This window comes from Agelaius phoeniceus, chromosome 33 (assembly GCF_051311805.1).
Source record: "Agelaius phoeniceus isolate bAgePho1 chromosome 33, bAgePho1.hap1, whole genome shotgun sequence".
In the NCBI taxonomy this organism is placed as follows: domain Eukaryota; kingdom Metazoa; phylum Chordata; class Aves; order Passeriformes; family Icteridae; genus Agelaius; species Agelaius phoeniceus.
Window position 1 is genome coordinate 124460 of NC_135297.1, and position 22616 is coordinate 147075.

The following is a 22616-nucleotide window of genomic DNA, read 5'->3' on the forward strand; positions in this document are numbered from 1 at the left end:
GGATTTTGGGGATTTTGGGGATTTGATGGATTTTGACGGTTTCTGGCCGGATTTTGGGTTGAATTTCAGGGTTTTTGGGTCTCCCTCACCATGTCGGTGCCCAGGTTGATGCAGAGGATGGTGATGGTGCCCAGCGGCAGCGGATTTGGGGTGGATTTGGGATTTTTTTGGGGTTTTTGGTTTGATTTGGATTTTCACAGTTTCTGGCCGGATTTTGGGGCGAATCCCGGGGTTTTTGGGGTGAATCCCGGGGTTTTTGGGTTCCTCACCATGTCGGTGCCCAGGTCGATGCAGAGGATGGTGATGGTGCCCAGCGGCAGCGGGATTTGGGTGATTTGGGGTGGATTTTGGGGATTTTGGGGATTTGATGGATTTTCACGGTTTCTGGCGGATTTTGGGTGAATCCCGGGGTTTTTGGGTTGAATCCCGGGGTTTTTGGGTTCCCCTCACCATGTCGGTGCCCAGGTCGATGCAGAGGATGGTGATGGTGCCCAGCGGCAGCGGGATTTGGGGGTGGATTTGGGATTTTTTTGGGGTTTTTGGTTTTGATTTGGATTTTCACGGTTTCTGGCCGGATTTTGGGGCGAATCCCGGGGTTTTTGGGTCCCTCACCATGTCGGTGCCCAGGTCGATGCAGAGGATGGTGATGGTGCCCAGCGGCAGCGGGATTGGGGTGATTTGGGATGGATTTGGGGATTTTGGGGATTTTCACGGTTTCTGGCCGGATTTGACGGTTTTCTGGCCGGATTTTGGGTTGAATTTCAGGGTTTTTTGGGTCCTCACCATGTCGGTGCCCAGGTCGATGCAGAGGATGGTGATGGTGCCCAGCGGCAGCGGGATGTTGGCCATGATGAACAGCAGGAACGGGGTGATCTCGGGGATGTTGCTGGTCAGGGTGTAGGCGATCGATTTCTTCAGGTTGTCGAAAATCAAACGCCCTGCACGGAGCGAAAAACGCCCGGTTTGGCCCCAAAACTGAGCCAGCCCCGCCCCGATGCCGGGGAGGGTGGGGGGGAAGCGGCCGCCCAGGAGGGTCTCACCTGTCCCAGGCACCTCACCTGTCCCAGGTATCTCACCTGAACCAGGTATCTCACCTGTCCCACACCTGTACCTGGTACCTCACCTGTCCAAGGTATCTCACCTGTCCCATACCTGTCCCAGGTGTATCTCACCTGTCCCAGGTACCTCACCTGTCCCCCCCACCTGTACCTGGTACCTCACCTGTCCCAGGTGTCTCACCTGTCCCACACCTGTCCCAAGTGTACCTCACCTGTCCCAGGTGTCTCACCTGTCCCACACCTGTCCCACACCTGTCCCAGGCATCTCACCTGTCCCAGGTGTATCTCACCTGTCCCACACCTGTCCCAGGTGTATCTCACCTGTCCCACACCTGTCCCCAGGTCCCATACCTGTCCCATACCTGTCCCAGGTGTACCTCACCTGTCCCACACCTGTCCCACACCTATCCCAGGTCCCATACCTGTCCCAGGTGTATCTCAGGTGTTCCTCACCTTCCTCCACCCCTGTCACAATCGATGCGAAGTTGTCGTCCAGCAGGATCACCTGTCCCACACCTTTCCCTGGTATCTCACCTGTCCCATACCTGTCCCATACCTATCCCAGGTGTATCTCACCTGTCCAGGTGTGTCTCACCTTCCTCCACCCCTGTCACTATCGATGCGAAGTTGTCGTCCAGCAGGATCACCTGTCCCATACCTGTCCCACACCTATCCCAGGTCCCTCACCTGTCCCACACCTGTCCCAGGTGTATCTCAGGTGTGTCTCACCTTCCTCCACGCCCGTGACGATCGATGCGAAGTTGTCGTCCAGCAGGATCACCTGTCCCACACCTGTCCCAGGTATCTCACCTATCCATACCTATCCCATACCTGTCCCTCACCTGTCCCAGGTGTGTTTCTCACCTTCCTCGACCCCCGTGACGATGGATGCGAAGTTGTCGTCCAGCAGGATCACACCTGTCCCACACCTGTCCCATACCTATCCCAGGTCCCACACCTATCCCATACCTGTCCCAGGTGTATCTCACCTGTCCAGGTGTGTTCCTCACCTTCCTCCACGCCGGTGACAATCGACGCAAAGTTGTCGTCCAGCAGGATCACCTGTCCCACACCTGTCCCAGGTACCTCACCTATCCCATACCTATCCCATACCTATCCCATACCTGTCCCTCACCTGTCTCAGGTGTGTTCCTCACCTTCCTCCACCCCTGTCACTATCGATGCGAAGTTGTCGTCCAGCAGGATCATGTCGGCCGCCTGCCCCAGGTATCTCACCTGTCCCACACCTGTCCCACACCTATCCCAGGTCCCATACCTGTCCCAGGTGTATCTCAGGTGTATCTCAGGTGTGTTCCTCACCTTCCTCCACCCCTGTGACAATGGATGCGAAGTTGTCGTCCAGCAGGATCACCTGTCCCACACCTATCCTGTACCTGTCCCACACCTGCCCCGGGTATCTCACCTATCCCATACCTATCTCAGGTGTATCTCACCTGTCCAGGTGTGTCTCACCTTCCTCCACCCCCGTGACGATGGAGGCGAAGTTGTCGTCCAGCAGGATCACCTGTCCCACACCTGTCCCACACCTGCCCCGGGTATCTCACCTATCCCATACCTATCCCAGGTCCCACACCTGTCCCACACCTATCTCAGGTGTGTATCTCACCTGTCCAGGTGCGTTCCTCACCTTCCTCGACCCCTGTCACTATCGATGCGAAGTTGTCGTCCAGCAGGATCACCTGTCCCACACCTTTCCCTGGTATCTCACCTATCCCATATCTATCCCATACCTGTCCCATACCTATCTCAGGTGTGTATCTCACCTGTCCCAGGTGTGTTTCTCACCTTCCTCCACCCCTGTGACGATGGAGGCGAAGTTGTCGTCCAGCAGGATCACCTGTCCCACACCTATCCCATACCTGTCCCACACCTGTCCCTGGTATCTCACCTATCCCATATCTATCCCATACCTGTCCCTCACCTGTCCAGGTGTGTTCCTCACCTTCCTCCACCCCTGTGACGATGGACGCGAAGTTGTCGTCCAGCAGGATCATGTCGGCCGCCTGCCCCAGGTATCTCTATCCCATACCTGTCCCACACCTATCCCAGGTACCTCACCTATCCCACACCTATCTCAGGTGTATCTCAGGTGTTTCTCACCTTCCTCCACCCCCGTCACTATTGACGCGAAGTTGTCGTCCAGCAGGATCCCACCTGTCCCACACCTTTCCCTGGTATCTCACCTATCCCATACCTGTCCCAGGTGTATCTCAGGTGTATCTCAGGTGTATCTCAGGTGTGTGTCTCACCTTCCTCCACCCCCGTCACTATTGACGCGAAGTTGTCGTCCAGCAGGATCACCTGTCCCAGGTACCTCACCTGTCCCACACCTGTCCCAGGTCCCTCACCTGTCCCATACCTGTCCCACACCTATCCCAGGTGTATCTCACCTGTCCAGGTGTGTCTCACCTTCCTCGACCCCCGTGACAATCGACGCGAAGTTGTCGTCCAGCAGGATCTCACCTGTCCCACACCTGTCCCACACCTGCCCCAGGTGTATCTCACCTGTCCCAGGTGTGTTCCTCACCTTCCTCCACCCCCGTCACGATGGAGGCGAAGTTGTCATCCAGCAGGATCCCACCTGTCCCACACGTATCCCACACCTGTCCCAGGTCCCATACCTGTCCCAGGTGTATCTCAGGTGTGTCTCACCTTCCTCCACCCCTGTGACGATGGACGCGAAGTTGTCGTCCAGCAGGATCATGTCGGCCGCCTGCCCCAGGTATCTCACCTGTCCCATACCTGTCTCAGGTGTGTATCTCAGGTGTATCTCAGGTGTTCCTCACCTTCCTCCACGCCCGTGACGATGGAGGCGAAGTTGTCGTCCAGCAGGATCACCTGTCCCACACCTGTCCCTGGTATCTCACCTATCCCATACCTGTCCCAGGTGTATCTCAGGTGTTCCTCACCTTCCTCCACGCCGGTCACTATTGACGCGAAGTTGTCGTCCAGCAGGATCATGTCGGCCGCCTGCTTGGACACGTCGGAGCCGGCGATGCCCATGGCCACGCCGATGTCGGCTTTCTTCAGCGCCGGCGAGTCGTTCACGCCGTCGCCCGTCACCGCCACGATGGCGCCCTTGGGGCGAGAAACGGGGAAAATGGGAAAAACCCCGAGGAAACGGGGGGAAAACGGGAAAAAATGGGAAAAAACGGGAAAAAACGGGGGGGAAATGGGGGGGAAATGGGGGGAAAAATTAGGGGGAAATGGGGGAGATTGGGGACATTGGGGAATTTGGGGGGAAAATTTGGGAAAAATATGGGAAAATTTGGGAAAACCAAAAAAATGGGAAAAAGCCCGAAAAAAAAGGGAAAAAACATGAAAAAATGGGAAAAAACGGGGGGGAAAAAGGTGAAAATTGGGGGGAAAATGGGGGGAAAATTAGGGGGAAATGGGGGGTTTGGGGACACTGGGGAATTTGGGGGGAAAATTTGGGAAAAAAATGGGAAAATTTGGGAAAAAAATGGGAAAACTGAAAAAATGGGAAAAAACATGAAAAAATGGGAAAAAATGGGGGGGAAATGGGGGGAATTGGGGGGAAATTAGGGGGAAAATTAAGGGGAAAAATTGGGGAAATGGGAGGTTTTGGCCGGTTTGGGGGGTTTTTTTGGGGCCGTTTTTGGGGTTTTTTTGGGGCCATTTTTGGGGCGGTTTTTGGGGCAGTTTTTGGGGCCATTTTTGGGGTTTTTTCAGGCTGTTTTTGGGGCTGGTTTTGGGGTGTTTTCGGGCCGTTTTTGGGGCTGTTTTTGGGTTTTTTCGGGCCATTTTTGAGGTTTCTGGGGCCGCTTTTGGGGCTGTTTTGGGGTTTTTTTTGGGCCATTTTTGGGGTTTTTTCAGGCTGTTTTTGGGGCTGTTTTTGGGGTTTTTTTGGGGCCATTTTTGAGGTTTCTGGGGCTGTTTTTGGGGCTGTTTTTGGGGTGTTTTCGGGCCGTTTTTGGGGCTGTTTTTGGGTTTTTTTCGGGCCATTTTTGAGGTTTCTGGGGCCGCTTTTGGGGCTGTTTTGGGGTTTTTTTCGGGCCATTTTTGGGGTTTTTTGGAGCCATTTTTGGGGGCGTTTTTGGGGGTTTTTTGGGGCCATTTTTGAGGTTTCTGGGGCTGTTTTTGGGGCTGTTTTTGGGGTGTTTTCGGGCCGTTTTTGGGGCTGTTTTTGGGTTTTTTTCGGGCCATTTTTGAGGTTTCTGGGGCCGCTTTTGGGGCTGTTTTGGGGTTTTTTTCGGGCCATTTTTGGGGTTTTTTGGAGCCATTTTTGGGGGCGTTTTTGGGGGTTTTTTGGGGCCATTTTTGAGGTTTCTGGGGCTGTTTTTGGGGCTGTTTTTGGGGTGTTTTCAGGCCGTTTTTGGGGCTGTTTTTGGGTTTTTTTCGGGCCATTTTTGAGGTTTCTGGGGCCGCTTTTGGGGCTGTTTTGGGGTTTTTTTCGGGCCATTTTTGGGGTTTTTTGGAGCCATTTTTGGGGGCGTTTTTGGGGGTTTTTTGGGGCCATTTTTGAGGTTTCTGGGGCTGTTTTTGGGGCTGGTTTTGGGGTTTTTTCGGGCCATTTTTGGGGCCATTTTTGGGTTTTTTCGGGCCATTTTTGGGGCTGCTTTTCAGGCCATTTTTCGGGCTGTTTTTGGGTTCTTTTGGGCCAGTTTTTGGGGTTTTTTGTGGCCATTTTTGGAGCTGTTTTTGGGGCCATTTTGGGGTTTTTTGGGGCCATTTTTGAGGCCATTTTGGGGGGTTTTCGGGACCATTTTTGGGGCCATTTTTGGGGGGTTTTTCGGGCCGTTTTTGGGCCATTTTTGGGGTTTGTTTGGGCCATTTTTGGGGCTGGTTTTGGGTTTTTTTCAGGCCATTTTTGGGGTTTTTTCAGGCTGTTTTTGGGGCTGTTTTCGGGGTTTTTTGGGGCCATTTTTGGGGCCATTTTTGGGTTTTTTTCAGGCTGTTTTTTGGGGCCATTTTTGAGGTTTCTGGGGCTGTTTTTGGGGCCGTTTTTGAGGCCATTTTTGGGTTTTTTTTGGGCCATTTTTGGGGGGTTTTTCAGGCCGTTTTTGGGGCCGTTTTTCGGGCCATTTTTCGGGCCGTTTTTGGGTTCTTTTGGGCCATTTTTGGGGTTTTTTGTGGCCATTTTTGGGGCTGTTTTTGGGGCCGTTTTGGGTTTGTTTGGGGCCATTTTTGGGGCTGGTTTTGGGGTTTTTTTGGGCCATTTTTGGGGCCATTTATGGGGTTCTTTTGGGCCATTTTTGTGGCCATTTTTGTGGCCATTTTTGGGGCTGTTTTTGGGGCCGTTTGGGGGTTTTTTGGGGCCATTTTTGAGGCCAATTTTGGGGGTTTTCGGGACCATTTTTCGGGACATTTTTGGGGGGTTTTTCGGGCCTTTTTTGGGGTTTTTTGGGGCCATTTTTGCGGCCGTTTTTGGGGTTTTTCGGGCCATTTTTGGGGGGTTTTTCAGGCCATTTTTGGGGCTGTTTTTCGGGCCGTTTTTGGGTTCTTTTGGGCCATTTTTGGGGTTTTTTGTGGCTATTTTTGGGGCCGTTTTTGGGGTTTTCTCGGGCCATTTTTGGGACCATTTTTGGGGTTTCCTCAGGCCATTTTTGGGGTTTTTCGGGGCCGTTTTTGGGGCCATTTTTGGGTTTTTTTCAGGCCATTTTTGGGGACATTTTTGGGCCGGTTTTGGGGTTATTTTTGAGGCTGTTTTTGGGGTGTTTTCAGGCCATTTTTGGGGCCATTTTTGGGTTTTTTTCAGGCCATTTTTGCGGCCGTTTTTGGGGTTTTTGGGGCCTTTTTTGGGGGGTTTTTCGGGCCATTTTTCGGGCCATTTTTCAGGCCATTTTTGGGGTTTTTTGGGGCTGTTTTTGGGGTTTTTTCGGGCCAGTTTTTGGGTTCTTTTCGTGCCGTTTTTTGGGTTTTTTGGGGCTGTCGCACCTGTCTCTGGCAGCCCTCGACGATGATGAGCTTCTGCTGGGGGGACGTGCGGGCGAAGACGATCTCGGTGTGGTTCTGCAGGATTTCGTCAATCTGCTCCGAGCTCATGTCCTTCAGGTCGGTGCCGTGGATCACGCACGCCTTGGCGTCCCTGAGGGAGCCCAAAAACACACGGATTTACCCCAAAAATGGTGCGGGAGCCCGAAAACACCCGGATTTACCCCAAAATGGTGCGGGAGCCCAAAAACACACGGATTTACCCCAAAAACGGTGCGGGAGCCCGAAAACACACGGATTTACCCCAAAAAATGGTGCGGGAACCCAAAAACACACGGATTTACCCCAGAAATGGCGCGGGCAACCAAAAACACCCGGATTTACCCCAAAAAATGGCGCGGGAATCCGAAAACACCCGGATTTACCCCAAAATGGTGCGGGAGCCCAAAAACACCTGGATTTAGCCCAAAAAATGGTTCAGGCAACCAAAAACACCCGGATTTAGCCAAAAAAATGGTGCAGGAATCCGAAAACCAACAGGATTTAGCCCAAAAATGGTGCAGGAACCCGAAAACCAACAGGATTTAGCCCAAAAATGGTGCGGGAACCCAAAAACCAACAGGATTTAGCCCAAAAATGGTGCGGGAACCCAAAAACCAACAGGATTTAGCCCAAAAATGGTGCAGGCAACCAAAAACACCCGGATTTAGCCCAAAAATGGTGCAGGAACCCAAAAACACCGGGATTTAGCCCAAAATGGCGCGGGAACCCGAAAACCAATGGGATTTGCCCCAGAAATGGTGCAGGAACCCTAAAATGGCTCACCTGGGGCTCACCTGGGGTTCACCTGGCTCACAGGGATGTTCAGGGTGTCTCACCTGGGGTTCACCTGGGGCTCACCTGGGGCTCACCTGGGGTTCACCTGGCTCACAGGTATGTTCAGGGATGTTCAGGATGTCTCACCTGGGGTTCACCTGGCTCACAGGTATGTTCAGGGATGTCACACCTGACTCACCTGGGGTTCACCTGGCTCACAGGTATGTTCAGCTGTGTCTCACCTGTCACACCTGTCTCTGTCACACCTGTCTGACTCACCTGGGGTTCACCTGTGTCTCTCACCTGGGGTTCACCTGGCTCACAGGTATGTTCAGGATGTCTCACCTGGGGTTCACCTGGCTCACAGGTATGTTCAGGGATGTCACACCTGGCTCACCTGGGGTTCACCTGGCTCACAGGTATGTTCAGCCGTGTCACACCTGGCTCACCTGGGGTTCACCTGGCTCACAGGTATGTTCAGGTATGTTCAGGATGTCTCACCTGGGGTTCACCTGGCTCACAGGTATGTTCAGGATGTTCAGGGTGTCTCACCTCTCTCTATCACACCTGTCTGTGTCTCACCTGGGGTTCACCTGGCTCACAGGTATGTTCAGGGTGACTCACCTGGGGTTCACCTGGCTCACAGGTATGTTCAGGGATGTCACACCTGGCTCACCTGGGGTTCACCTGGCTCACAGGTATGTTCAGGGATGTCACACCTGGCTCACCTGGGGTTCACCTGGCTCACAGGTATGTTCAGGGATGTCACACCTGACTCACCTGGGGTTCACCTGGCTCACAGGTATGTTCAGGGTGTCTCACCTGGGGTTCACCTGGCTCACCTGGGGTTCACCTGGCTCACAGGTATGTTCAGCCGTGTCTCACCTGTCACACCTGGGGTTCACCTGGCTCACAGGGATGTTCAGGGATGTCACACCTGGCTCACCTGGGGTTCACCTGGCTCACAGGTATGTTCAGCCGCGCCGCGATGTCCTCCACGGTCTCGTTGCCCTCGGAGATGATCCCCACGCCCTTGGCGATGGCCTTGGCCGTGATTGGGTGGTCCCCGGTCACCATGATCACCTGGGGGCGGGGCACAGGTGAGGGGACACAGGTGAGGGGACACAGGTGAGGCACAGGTGAGTCACAGGTGAGGGGACACAGGTGAGGGGACACAGGTGAGGGGACACCTGTGGGGACACCTGGGGGGTTTGGGGTCACCCAGGCCGTGATTGGGCGGTCCCCGGTCACCATGATCACCTGGGGGCGGGGCACAGGTGAGGGGACACAGGTGAGGGGGGCACAGGTGAGTGGGACACAGGTGTGGGGACACCTGGGGCTGGGGGGGGGGGCGGTTTGGGGGAGATTTTGGGGAGGATTTTGGGGGAAATCGGGAGGATTTGGGGATGAATTTTGGGGGGATTCAGGGGGGATTTTGAGGGAATTCAGGGGGAATTTTGGGGGGAATTTGGGGGGGATTTGGGGATGAATTTTTGGGGATTTTGGGGAATTCAGGGGGAATTTTGGGGGGAATTTGGGGAATTCAGGGGGGATTTGGGGATGATTTTTTGAGGAAATTCAGGGTGGATTTTGGGGGAATTCAGGGGGGATTTTGGGGGAATTTTGGTGGGGGTTTGGGGGAGATTTTGGGGAGGATTTTGGGGGAAATTGGGGAGGATTTGGGAGAGATTTTGGGGGGATTCAGGGGGGATTTGGGGATGAATTTTTGGGGGAATTCAGGGAGGATTTTTGGGGTGATTCAGGGATGATTTTTGAGGGGAATTCGGGGTGGATTTTGAGGGAATTTTGGGGGGATTTTGGGGGAGTTTTGGTGTGATTCGGGGATGATTTTTTGAGGGATTTTGGGGGAATTCGGGGAGGATTTTTGGGGTGATTCAGGGATGATTTTTGAGGGGAATTTGGAGGGGATTTGGGGGAATTCAGGGCGGATTTTGGGGGAATTCAGGGAGGATTTTTGGGGTGATTCAGGGATGATTTTTTGAGGGAATTCAGGGTGGATTTTAGGGGAATTCAGGGGGGATTTTGAGGAAATTCAAAGGGATTTTTTGAGGGAATTCTGGGGGGATTTTGGGGGAATTCGGGGAGTTTTGGTGTGATTCAGGGATGATTTTTGAGGGGAATTCTGGGGTGGATTTTGGGGGAATTCAGGGAGGATTTTTGGGGTGATTCGGGGATGGTTTTTGAGGAAATTCAGGGTGGATTTTGAGGGAATGTTGGGGGGATTTTGGGGGGGTTTTGGGGTGATTCGGGGAGGATTTTTTGAGGGAATTCTGGGGGGATTTTGGGGGAATTCGGGGGGGATTTTTGAGGAAATTCAAAGGGAATTTTTGAGGGAATTCAGGGCGGATTTTGGGGGAATTCGGAGGGGATTTGGGGGAATTCGGGGAGGATTTTTCGAGGGGATTTTGGGGGATTTCGGGGGGCATTTTGAGGAAATTCAGGGGGGATTTTTGAGGAAATTCAAAGGGATTTTTTGAGGGAATTCGGAGGGGATTTGGGGCAATTCGGGGGAGGATTTTTCGAGGGGATTTTGGGGGGATTTCGGGGGGATTTTCGGGGGTCCCACCTTGATGCCGGCGCTGCGGCATTTGCCGACGGCGTCGGGCACGGCGGCGCGGGGGGGGTCGATCATGGACATGAGCCCCACGAAGCAAAGGTTGTCGGTGGCGAAGTTGACGTCGTCGCAGTCGAAGGCGAAGCCCTTGGGGTACTGCTCCTCGGGCAGGTAGAAGTGGCAGAAACCTGCACGGGGGAGACACCAAAAATTGCCTGAATTCGGCCCAGAAATCGGCCTGAAAATCGGACCAAAAATAGGCTCAAAGTAGGCTCAAAAATCAGACCAAAAATTGGCCCAAAATCAGCTCAAAAATCGGCCCAAAAATCGGCCCAAAAATCGGCCCAAAAATCAGACCAAATATCGGACCAAAAAACGGCCTAAAAATCAGACAAAAAACCAGACCAAAAAGCAGCCCAAAATCGGCCCAAAAATCGGCCCAAAATCAGACCAAAATCAGACCAAAATCAGCGCAAAAATCGGCCCAAAATCAGACCAAAAATCAGCCAAAAAACTGCCTGAATTCACCCCAGAAATCGGCCCAAAAATCGGCCCAAAATCGGCCCAAAATCAGCCCAAAAATCAGACCAAAAATCAGACCAAAATCACCCCAAAAATCAGACAATAAATGAGCCCAAAATTGGCCCAAAAATCAGACCAAAAATCAGACCAAAAATTGGCCCAAAAATCGGCTCAGAAATCGGCCCAAAAATCGGCCCAAAAATCGGCCCAAAATCAGACCAAAATCAGCGCAAAAATCAGACCAAAATCAGACCAAAAATCGGCCCAAAATCAGACCAAAATCAGACCAAAAATCAGACCAAAAATCGGCCAAAAATCAGCCCAAAATCAGACCAAAATCAGCGCAAAAATCAGACCAAAATCAGCCCAAAAATCGGCCCAAAATCAGACCAAAATCAGCCCAAAAATCAGACCAAAAATCAGACAAAAAATGAGCCCAAAAATCGGCCCAAAATCAGTCCAAAAATCGGCCCAAAATCAGCTCAAAAATCGGCCCAAAATCAGACCAAAATCAGCGCAAAAATTGGCCCAAAATCGGCCCAAAAATCGGCCCAAAAATTGGCCAAAAATCAGACCAAAAACAGCCCAAAAATCGGCCCAAAAATTGGCCAAAAATCAGACCAAAATCAGCTCAAAAATCGGCCCAAAATCAGACCAAAATCAGCTCAAAAATCGGCCCAAAATCAGACCAAAATCAGCGCAAAAATTGGCCCAAAATCGGCCCAAAAATCGGCCCAAAAATTGGGCCAAAAATCAGACCCAAATCAGACCAAAATCAGCGCAAAAATTGGCCCAAAATCGGCCCAAAAATCGGCCCAAAAATTGGCCAAAAATCAGACCAAAAACAGCCCAAAAGTCGGCCCAAAATCAGACCAAAATCAGCCCAAAAATCACCCCAAAAATCCTCCAAATTCATCTCAAAAATCACCCTAAATATCCTCCAAATTCATCTGAAAAATCAGCCCCAAAATCCTCCTAATTCATCTCAAAAATCACCCCTAAAATAAAACACTAAAAAACTCCCCAAATTAAAAAAAAAATTTAAAAAAATTTTAAAAAACCCCAAAAAATTTAAAAAAAACCTGCAAAAAAACCCTCAAAAAAATCCTGAAAAAATCTCAAAAAAAATCCAAAAATCCCTTAAAATAAAACCCCCAAACCCTCCCCAAAATTAAAAAAAATTAAATAAAAAAAAAAAGAATTGAAAAGAATTCAAAAAAACCTGCAAAAAACCTGCAAAAAAACCCCCAAAATATTTCAAAAAATTTCCAAACATCCCCCCAAAAATCCCCTAAAATAAACCACTAAAAAACTCCCCAAAATTAAAAAAAAAATTTAAAAAAATACAAAAAAATACAAAAGATTTAAGAAAAAAACAGCAAAAAAACCTGAAAAAAATCCAAAAAAATCCAAAAAAAAATCCAAAAAAATCTGAAAAAAATCCAAAAAAAATCCAAAAAAACCCCCAAAAAATCCGAAAAAAATCCCAAAATCCCAAATTCCCCCAAATCCTCACCGAGCACCCTCTCTCCGAGGCCGCCCAGCTCCAGGTAGGCGTTCTGGAAGGCCTCCTTCATCTCCTCGTCCAGCGGCTGCTCCTTGCCCTGCAGCAGGATGGTGGAGCAGCGGTCCAGGATGCGCTCGGGCGCGCCCTTCATCACCAGCAGGTACCGGTTGTCGTTGGGGTCCTCGGTCTCGTGGATCGACAGCTGGGGTGAAAATCGGCCTTTTTGGGTCTTTTCGGAATTTTGGGAATTCTGGGATTTTCTTTAGGGGGGGTTTGGGCCGTCCAGGTGGGGATTTTCCCACCCAAAATGGGAAATAAATTGAATTTTTGGGGATTTTTTTAAAGGCGTCATTGGATTTTTTGGGGAATTTTTGGAGGGTCCCCAAAATTCATATTTACCTGACAAACCAGGAGGGGAAAGAAATTGAATTTTTGGGGATTTTTTAAAGGCATCGTTGGGGTCCTCGGTCTCGTGGATCGACAGCTGGGGCGAAAAACGCCCGGTTTGGGTCTTTTCAGAATTTTCAGAGTCCCAGGATATTTTTTTTGGGGGGTTTGTCCTGTCTAGGTGGGGATTTTCCCACCCAAAATAGGAAATAAATTGAATTTTTGGGGATTTTTTAAAGGCGTTATTGGGGTTATTTACCCGACCAGGCGTTATTTACCCAACCAGCCAAAATGGGAAATAAATTGAATTTTTGGGGATTTTTTAAAGGCGATTTTTTCAGTCTTGCGGATCAAGAGCTGGGGCGAGAAAACGGGAATTTGGGATTTTTTTTAAGATTTTTTGGGGAATTTTTGGAGGGTCCCCAAAGTTCCTATTTACCTGACAAACCAGGAGGGGAAATAAATTGAATTTTTGGGGATTTTTTTAAAGGCGTCGTTGGGGTCCTCGGTCTCGTGGATCGACAGCTGGGGTGAAAATTGGCCTTTTTGGGTCTTTTCGGAATTTTGGGAATTCCGGGATATTTTTTAGGGGGGGTTTGGGCCGTCTAGGTGGGGATTTTCCCACCCAAAATGGGAAATAAATTGAATTTTTTGGGATTTTTTTGAAGGTGTCGTTGGGGTCCTCGGTCTCGTGGATCGACAGCTGGGGTGAAAAACGCCCGTTTTGGGTCTTTTGGGGATTTTGGGAATCCCGGGATATTTTTTGGGTTCCCCTTGGTGTTTTCAGTTTCCCCTTCAGGTTTTTTGTGTTCCCCTTGGGTTTTTGGTGGTTTTTTTTGGTTTTTGGTGTTTTTTTGGGTTTTTGGTGTTCCTCTCGGGTTTTTTGGTGTTTCCCCTCATTTTTTGGGTGTTTTTTTCGGTTTCTGGTGGTTTTTTGGGTTTTTGGTGTTTTTTTGGTTTTTGGTGGGGTTTTTTTTTTTTTTGGTGGGTTTTTTTTTTGTTTTTGCTGTTTTTTTGGGTTTTGGTGGGGGTTTTTTCGGTTTTTGGTGTTTTTTTGGTTTTTGGTGGGGTCTTTTTTTGGTTTTGGTTGTTTTTTTTTTTTGGTGGGGTTTTTTTTGTTTTTGGTGTTTTTTTGGGGTTTGGTGTTTCTTTTGTTTTTTGGTGGGGTTTTTTTGGGTTTTTGGTGGGGTTTTTTTGGGTTTTTGCTGGTTTTTTGGGGGTTTTTTCGGTGCGGTTTTTTTGGGGTTTTTCGGTGCAGTTTTTTGGGGTTTTTCGGTGCAGTTTTTTGGGGTTTTTTGATGCAGTTTTTGGGGTTTTTTGGTGCAGTTTTTTGGGGTTTTTTTGGTGCGGTTTTTGGTGTTTTTTGGTGCAGTTTTTGGTGTTTTTTGGTGCGGTTTTTTGGGGTTTTTTTGGTGCGTTTTTTTGGGGCTTTTCAGTGCGTTTTTTTGGTGTTTTTTGGTGCAGTTTTTTGGTGTTTTTCGGTGCGGTTTTTTGGGGTTTTTCGATGCAGTTTTTTGGTGTTTTTCGGTGCAGTTTTTTGGGGTTTTTTTGGTGCAGTTTTTTGGGGTTTTTCGGTGCGGTTTTTTTGGTGTTTTTCAGTGCAGTTTTTTGGGGGTTTTTTGGGGGTTTTTTTTGTGCAGGTTTTTTGGGGGTTACCTGGTATTTGTTGGTGGAGTTGAAGGGGATCTCAGCCACTTTCTTGTTCCTCTCCCTCATGACCTTGACGGAGCCCGAGGAGAGCTCGATGCACTTGAGCAGCGCCGACTCCGAGGCGTCCCCGGCCACGTCGCGCTGCGGAGCCCGGAATCGGGGTGAGAATCCCGAAATTTGGGAATTTCAGACCCCAAAATTGGGAATTGCAACCCCCAAAAAATTGGGAATTGAAACCCGCAAAAATTGGGATGGAAACCCAAAAAAATTGGGAATTTCAAGCCCAAAAAAATTGGGAAATTCAACTCCAAAATTGGGAATTTCAACCCCCAAAATTGGGAATTGTAACACCAAAAAAATTGGGAATTTCAACCCCCAAAATTGGGAATTTCAACCCCCAAAATATTGGGAATTGCAACCCCAAAAATTGGGGTGGAAACCCAAAAAAATTGGGAATTTCAAACCCAAAGAAATTGGGAATTTCAACCCGCAAAAATTGGGGTGGAAACCCAAAAAAATTGGGAATTTCAAGCCCAAAAAAATTGGGAAATTCAACCCTAAAAAAATGTTAAAAAATTTAAAACATCTCTGAAAAAAATCTCCAAAAAACCTCCAAGAAACCCCCCGAAAACACTCAAAATACTCCCCCCCAAAAACCTGCAATTAAATCCCAAAAAATCCCCCTCCAAAAAAAAAAAAAAAAAACCAAAAAAATCCCCCAAAAAGTCCTAAAAAAAACCTCTCAAAAATACAAAAAATAAATTTAAAAAAATCTAAAAACTCTCAAAAAAATTCCCTGAAAAAAATCCTAAAAAAATTCTAAAAAATCCGCAAAAAATCTCAAAAAAAAAAATCTCCAAAAAACACTCAAAAGCACTCAAAAAACTTCCCCCAAAAATCGCAATTAAATCCCAAGAAATCCTCAAAAAAAACCAAAAACAAACCAAAAAAATCCCCCAAAAAGCAAAAAGTCCTAAAAAAAAATCTCTCAAAAATACAAAAAAATTTTTAAAAAAAATCTAAAAAAATCCCCCCCAAAAAAATCCTAAAACATTTTTTAAAAATCTGCAAAAAATCTCAAAAAAAAAAACTCCAAGATACCCCCAAAACCACTCAAAAAAATTGCAATTAAATCCCAAAAAATCCCCCCCCAAAAAAAACTCAAAAAAATCCCCCAAAAAGTCCTAAAATACGAAAAAAATTTAAAAAAAATATCTAAAAAGCCAAAAAAAAATCCCCGAAAAATCCTAAAAATTAAAAAAAAAAAAATCCACAAAAAATCTCCAAAAAAAAACCCCAAAAGGACTCAAAAAAATCGCAATTAAATCCCCAAAAAATCCTCAAAAAAAAAAAGAGAAAAACCCACCAAAAAAATCCCCCCAAAAGTCCTAAAAAAAATCTCTCAAAAATACAAAAAAAAATTTTAAAAAAATCTAAAAAATCTCCCCGAAAAATTCTAAAAAATTATTAAAAAATCCGCAAAAAATCTCTCCAAAAAAACACCAAAAACCCCCCAAAAACACTCCAAAAAATCGCAATTAAATCCCCAAAAAATCCTCCAAAAGAAAAAAAAAAAACCCCAAAAATTCCCCAAAAACTCCTAAAAAAAAACTCTCAAAAATACAAAAAAAAATTTAAAAAAAAAATCTAAAAAATCCCCATAAAAATGCCCCGAAAAATCCTAAAAAATTTTCTAAAAAAATCCGCAAAAACTCACCAAAAAACCCCCAAAAAACCCTCAAAAAAATCGCAATTAAATCCCAAAAATTCCCAATTTTTTTTTAATTTTTTTTTTTTTTTAAAAACCCTCCAAAACGCCCCAAACCCCCCTAAAACGGCACCTTGAGGATGGGCACGTTGTCCTGGCCGCCCTTGAAGACGGCGCGGTTGCAGAGCCCGGCGATGTGGCTCAGCGCCACCCACGTGGGAGAGCTCTTGTCGAACGCCGTGCCTGGGACAGGGGGGTCAGACACCAGTTCGGACCAGTATGGACCAGTATGGACCAGTAACAGACCAGTACGGACCAGTATGGACCAGTATAAACCAGTAACAGACCGGTATAAACCGGTATAAAACCAGTACGGACCAGTATGGACCAGTAACAGACTGGTATAAACCAGTATGGACCAGTACAAACCAGTATAAACCAGTAACAGACCGGTATGGACTGGTATAAAACTGGTACGGACCAGTATGGACCAGTATGGACTGGTATAAACCAGTATGGACCAGTACAAACCAGTAAAAACCAGTATATACCAGTATGAACAGGTACAAACCAGTACAGACCAGTATGGACCAGTATAAACCAGTATGGACCAGTATGGACCAGTATAAACCAGTAACAAACCAGTATAAACCGGTACGGACTGGTATAAACCAGTGCGGATCAATTTGCGCCCGTTCAGTGACGTTGCCGGGCCCCAAAACTGCCCCAAAATTGCCCCAAAATCACCCCAAAACTGCCCAAAACTCCCCCATTTTCCCCTCCCAGTCCCCCCCCAGTTTATCCCAGTCCCTCTCAATCACTCCCAGTTTGTTCCCAGTCCCTCCCAGTCCCTCCCAGTTTATCCCAGTTTATCCCAGTCCCTCCCAATCCCATCCCAGTCCCTCCCAATCCCCCCTAGTCCCTCCCAGTCCCTCCCAGTGACCCCCCAAACCCCTCCCAGTTTATCCCAGTCCCCCCCAGTCCCTCCCAGTCCCTCCCAGCCCCTCCCAGTCCCTCCCAGTTTATCCCAGTCCCCCCCCAATCCCCTCCCAGTCCCTCCCAATCCCCTCCCAGTGCCCCCCAGTCCCTCCCAGTGCCCCGTGCTGACCCGACTGGTCCTCGGTGGTGTCGGCCTCGTGGATCTGGTTGTCGAACCACATGTGGGCCACGGTCATGCGGTTCTGGGTCAGGGTCCCGGTCTTGTCGGAGCAGATGGTGGAGGTGGAGCCCAGCGTCTCCACGGCCTCCAGGTTCTTCACCAGGCAGTTCTTCCTGGCCATGCGCTTGGCAGTCAGGGTCAGGCACACCTGGGGGGGGCGGAAATGGGTCTGGGGGCTTCGTTTTGGGGTGGAAATGCCAAAAATCCCGGAGAAATTCGGTGAAAATTGGAGCTGAAAGCACCCGGAGGAACCTTCAGTTGAAGAACACCCAAATTCTGGTGGATTTTGGGGGTTTTGGGGGTTCTGGAGGGTCCCCAAATGGGTCTGGGGTCCCTAAATGGGTCTGAGGTATCAAAATGGGTCTGGGGGCTTCGTTTTGGGGGGGAAATGCCAAAAATTCCCCCCGAAATGGCGCCAGTTCCTCTCCCAGTCCATCCCAGTCCATCCCAGTCCCCAATATCTCAATTTCAATCCCCAGTATCTTAATCCAAGTCCCTCTCAATCACTCCCAGTTTGCTCTCAGTCCCTCCCAGTCCATCCCAGTCCCTCCCAGTCCATCCCAGTCCATCCCAGTTCAATCTCAATCCCCAATATCTCAATCCTAGTCCCTCTCAATCACTCCCAGTTTGCTCCCAGTCCATCCCAGTCCATCCCAATCCCCAATATCTTGGCCCCAATGGTTCCCAGTCACTCCCAGTCCATCCCAGTTTGCAGCCACTCACCGGTGACGGTGGCCAGCAGCCCCTCGGGCACGTTGGCCACGATGATGCCGATGAGGAAGATGATGGTGGATGCTCCCAGTTCAATCCCAATCCCCAATATCTCCATCCCAGTCCCTCCCAGTCCATCCCAGTTCAATCTCAATCCCCAATATCTCAGTCTCAGTCCATCCCAGTCACTCCCAGTTTGCTCCCAGTCCCTCCAGTCCATCCCAGTCCATCCCAGTTCAATCTCAATCCCCAATATCTCAATCCCAGTCCCTCCCAGTCCCTTCCAATCCCCAATATCTCAATCCCAGTCCATCCCAGTCCCTCCCAGTTGCTCCCAGTCCCTCCCAGTCCATCCCAGTCCCCAATATCTCAATCCCAGTCCCTCCCAGTCCATCCCAGTCCATCCAGTTGCTCCCAGCCACTCACGGTGACGGTGGCCAGCAGCCCCTCGGGCACGTTGGCCACGATGATGCCGATGAGGAAGATGATGGTCAGTGCTCCCAGTCCCTCCCAGTCCATCCCAGTCCATCCCAATCCCCAATATCATGGTCCCAATGGCTCCCAGGTCCATCCCAGTCCATCCCAGTTTGTCCCAGTTTGCCCCCAGCCACTCACGGTGACGGTGGCCAGCAGCCCCTCGGGCACGTTGGCCACGATGATGCCGATGAGGAAGATGACGGTGGATGCTCCCAGTGCATCCCAGTCCATCCCAGTCCATCCCAATCCCCAATATCATGGTCCCAATGGCTCCCAGTCCATCCCAGTCCATCCCAGTTTGTCCCAGTTTGCCCCCAGCCACTCACGGTGACGGTGGCCAGCAGCCCCTCGGGCACGTTGGCCACGATGATGCCGATGAGGAAGATGATGGTCAGTGCTCCCAGTTCATCCCAGTGCATCCCAGTCCCCAATATCTCAATCCCAGTAACTCCCAGTCCATCCCAGTTTGTTCCCAGTGGCTCCCAGTCCCTCCCAGTCCCTCCCAGTCCCTCCCAGTCCCTCCCAGCCACTCACGGTGACGGTGGCCAGCAGCCCCTCGGGCACGTTGGCCACGATGATGCCGATGAGGAAGATGATGGTCAATGCTCCCAGTCTATCTCAATCCCCAATATCTCAATCCCAGTCCCTCCCAGTCCATCCCAGTCGCTCCCAGTCCCTCCCAGTCACTCACGGTGACGGTGGCCAGCAGCCCCCTCGGGCACGTTGGCCACGATGATGCCGATGAGGAAGATGACGGCCTCGAGCCAGGTGTAGCCGAGGATGAGCGAGAGGATGAAGAAGGAGATGCCGAGGAAGACGGCGACGCCGGTGATGAGCTGGATGAAGTGCTCGATCTCCACGGCGATCGGCGTCTTGCCCACCTCCAGCCCCGAGGCCAGCGTGGCGATGCGGCCCATGACCGTGCGGTCACCCGTGGCGATCACCACGCCCCGGGCCGTGCCTGGGAAACGGGGGGAAAAACCGGGAAATTGGTGAAAATGGGGAAAAAAACGGGGGAATTTACATAAAATGGCCTCAAAATGGCTCCAAATGGCCTCAAAATGGCTCCAAGTCGGCCCCAAAATGGCTCCAAAATGGTCCCAAAAGAGGTTCTGGAGTGCCTGGGGTCAGCACGTCCTGAAACGTGCCTGGGAAACGGGGGAAAAAATGGTGAAAATGGTGAAAAATGGGAAAAAATGGTAAAAATGGGAAAAAATGGGAATTGAACCGAAATGGCCTCAAAATGGCCTCAAAATGGCTCCAAAATGGTCTCAAAAGAGGTTCTGGATCACCTGGGGTCACCACGCCCCGGGCCGTGCCTGGGAAATGGGAGAAAAAACAGGAAATCAGTGAAAATGGGGAAAAAGGGGAAATTGAACCAAAATGGCCTCAAAATGGCTCAAAATCGGCCCCAAAATGGCCTCAAAATGGCTCCAAAATGGTCTCAAAAATGGTTCCGGAGTGCCTGGGGCCCTACACCCAGGGCCGTGCCTGGGAAAATGGGGGAAAAAACGGGAAATTGGTGAAAACGGGGAAAAAGGGGGATTTTGGACAAAATGGCTTCGAAATGGCCTCAAAATGGCTCCAAAATGGTCCCAAAAGAGGTCCCGGAGTGCCTGGGGTCATCATGTCCTGAGCTGTGCCTGGGGATTGGGGGAAAAAACAGGGAAAATGGTGAAAAATGGGAAACAATGGGAATTGACCAAAATGGCCTCAAAATGGCCTCAAAATGGAGCAAAGTGGGAAAAAAAGGGGGAAAAGTGGTCTCAAAAGAGGTTCTGGAGTGCCTGAGGTCAGCACATCCTGAGCCGTGCCTGGGGATTGGGGGAAAAAACGGGGAAAATGGTGAAAATGGTGAAAAATGGGGAAAAATGGGTAAAAAATGGGAAAAAGTTGGAAAAAATGGGAAAAAAATGGAAAAAATGGAAAAAAAAAACCAGGAAAAAAAAAAAACAGGAAAAAACCAGGAAAAACAACAGGAAAAAAATGGGAAAAAATTGGAAAAAATGGGAAAAAAATGGGAAAAAAATGGGAATAAAAATGGGAAAAAAAATGGGAAAAAAATGGGAAAAAAGGCAGAAAAAAAGGGGAAAAAAACCAGGAAAAGAAAAGACCCTGAAAGTGGCCCCAAAATGCCTCGAATCGCCCCCAAATTTTGGGGTTTTGGGGCTCACCCTCGACGCAGTTGGTGGAGAAGAAGGTGATGTTGCGCGTCTCCAGGGGGTTGTCGTGGGTGCAGTCGGGCGAGCGCGTCTGGGGCTCCGATTCGCCCGTCAGAGAGGAGTTGTCCACCTGGAACGGGGATTTTGGGGTGAAAAACGGCGATTTTGGGAAAATTCCCTGAAAATTCCGGAGTTTTGGGGTGAATTTTGGGGTTTTTGGGGTGGATTTTGGGGGTTTTGGGGTGAATTTTGGGGTTTGTCGTGGGTGCAGTCTGCGGCTCCGATTCGCCTGTCAGGGAGGAGTTGTCCACCTGGAACGGGGATTTTGGGTGAAAAATGGGGATTTTGGGAAAATTCCCTGAAAATTCCCGGGTTTTGGGTGAATTTTGGGGATTTTGGGGTGAATTTTGGGGATTTTGGGGTGGATTTTGGGGGTTTGTCGTGGGTGCAGTCTGGGGCTCCGATTCACCCGTCAGAGAGGAGTTGTCCACCTGGAACGGGGATTTTGGGGTGAAAAACGGGGATTTTGGGAAAATTCCGGGAGGTTTGGGAAAATTCCCTGAAAATTCTGGGGGTTTTGGGTGAATTTTGGGGTGAATCTGGGGTGAATTTTGGGGGAATTTGGGGGAAATTCACGGGGATCTGGGGGAAAATTTTCCCAGGGATTTGGGGTGAATTTTGGGATTTTCAGGAAAGTTCCCAGGTTTTGGGTGAATTCAGGGGTTTTTGGGGTGAATTTTGGGGATTTTGGGGTGGATTTTGGGGTTTGTCATGGGTGCAGTCTGGGGCTCCGATTCGCCCGTCAGGGAGGAGTTGTCCACCTGAGAATGGGATTTTGGGGTGAAAAATGGGGATTTTGGGAAAATTCCGGGAGTTTTGGGGTGAAAAATGGGGATTTTGGGGTGAATTTTGGGGTTGTCGTGGGTGCAGTCGGGCGAGCGCGTCTGAGGCTCCGATTCACCCGTCAGGGAGGAGTTGTCCACCTGGGAGAGGGGATTTTGGGGTGAAAAAACGGCGATTTTGGGAAAATTCCCTGAAAATTCCCGGGGTTTTGGGGTGAATTTTGGGGTTTTTGGGGTGGATTTTGGGGTTTGTCGTGGGTGCAGTCTGGGGCTCCGATTCGCCCGTCAGGGAGGAGTTGTCCACCTGGGAAAGGGATTTTGGGGTGAAAAAACGGCGATTTTGGGAAAATTTCCCGAAAATTCCCCGGGTTTTTGGGGTGAATTTTGGGGTTTTTGGGTGAATTTTGGGGTTGTCGTGGGTGCAGTCTGCGGCTCCGATTCGTTCGCCCGTCAGGGAGGAGTTGTCCACCTGGAACGGGGATTTTGGGGTGAAAAACGGCGATTTTGGGAAATTCCAAGGGATTTTTGGGAAAATTCCCTGAAAATTCCCAGGGCATTTTTGGTTTGATTTGTCAGGATTTTCGGGGGGAAATTTCCCAGGATTTATTTTTTAATTTTCCTGGGATTTCCCAGGGCATTTTTGGGGCAATTTCCCAGGGCATTTTTGGGGCAATTTTTCCGGGATTTTTGGGGTAATTTCCTGGGATTTCTGTTGCAATTTCGCAGGTATTTTTGGGCAATTTTCCGGGGTTTTTGGGGCGATTTCCGGGATTTCTGGAGAGATTTCCCAGGGCATTTTTGGGGTGATTTCTGGGTATTTTTGGGGTAATTTCCCAGGATTTTTGGCACAATTTCCCCCAATATTTTGGGGTAATTTCCCTGTATTTCTGTCGCAATTTCCCGGGATTTCTGGCACAATTTCCAGGGTATTTTTGGGTGATTTCCCTGGATTTTTGGGGCTATTTCCGGGATTTTTGGCACAATTTCCCAGGGCATTTTTGGGGCGATTTCCCGGGATTTCTGGTGCAATTTTCCCAGGGTATTTTGGGGTAATTTCCCAGGATTTTTGGTGCAATTTCCCACAATATTTTGGGGCAATTTCCCGGGATTTCTGGAGAGATTTCCC

General features: G+C 49.4%; 1 protein-coding gene across 1 annotated transcript in view; it reads right to left on the reverse strand.

Moving 5' to 3' along the window:
* The window catches only part of LOC129134595 (sodium/potassium-transporting ATPase subunit alpha-3), a 53771-nt gene that overhangs the window by 12052 nt on the left and 19103 nt on the right, over positions 1-22616 (reverse strand). Inside the window, 12 exon segments of the mRNA XM_077192496.1 lie at positions 784-938; positions 3989-4157; positions 6978-7128; positions 8737-8873; positions 10378-10553; positions 12404-12596; positions 14438-14572; positions 16273-16382; positions 17248-17446; positions 19178-19198; positions 19200-19447; positions 20661-20778. Coding sequence (XP_077048611.1) covers positions 784-938; positions 3989-4157; positions 6978-7128; positions 8737-8873; positions 10378-10553; positions 12404-12596; positions 14438-14572; positions 16273-16382; positions 17248-17446; positions 19178-19198; positions 19200-19447; positions 20661-20778 — 1812 coding nt within the window.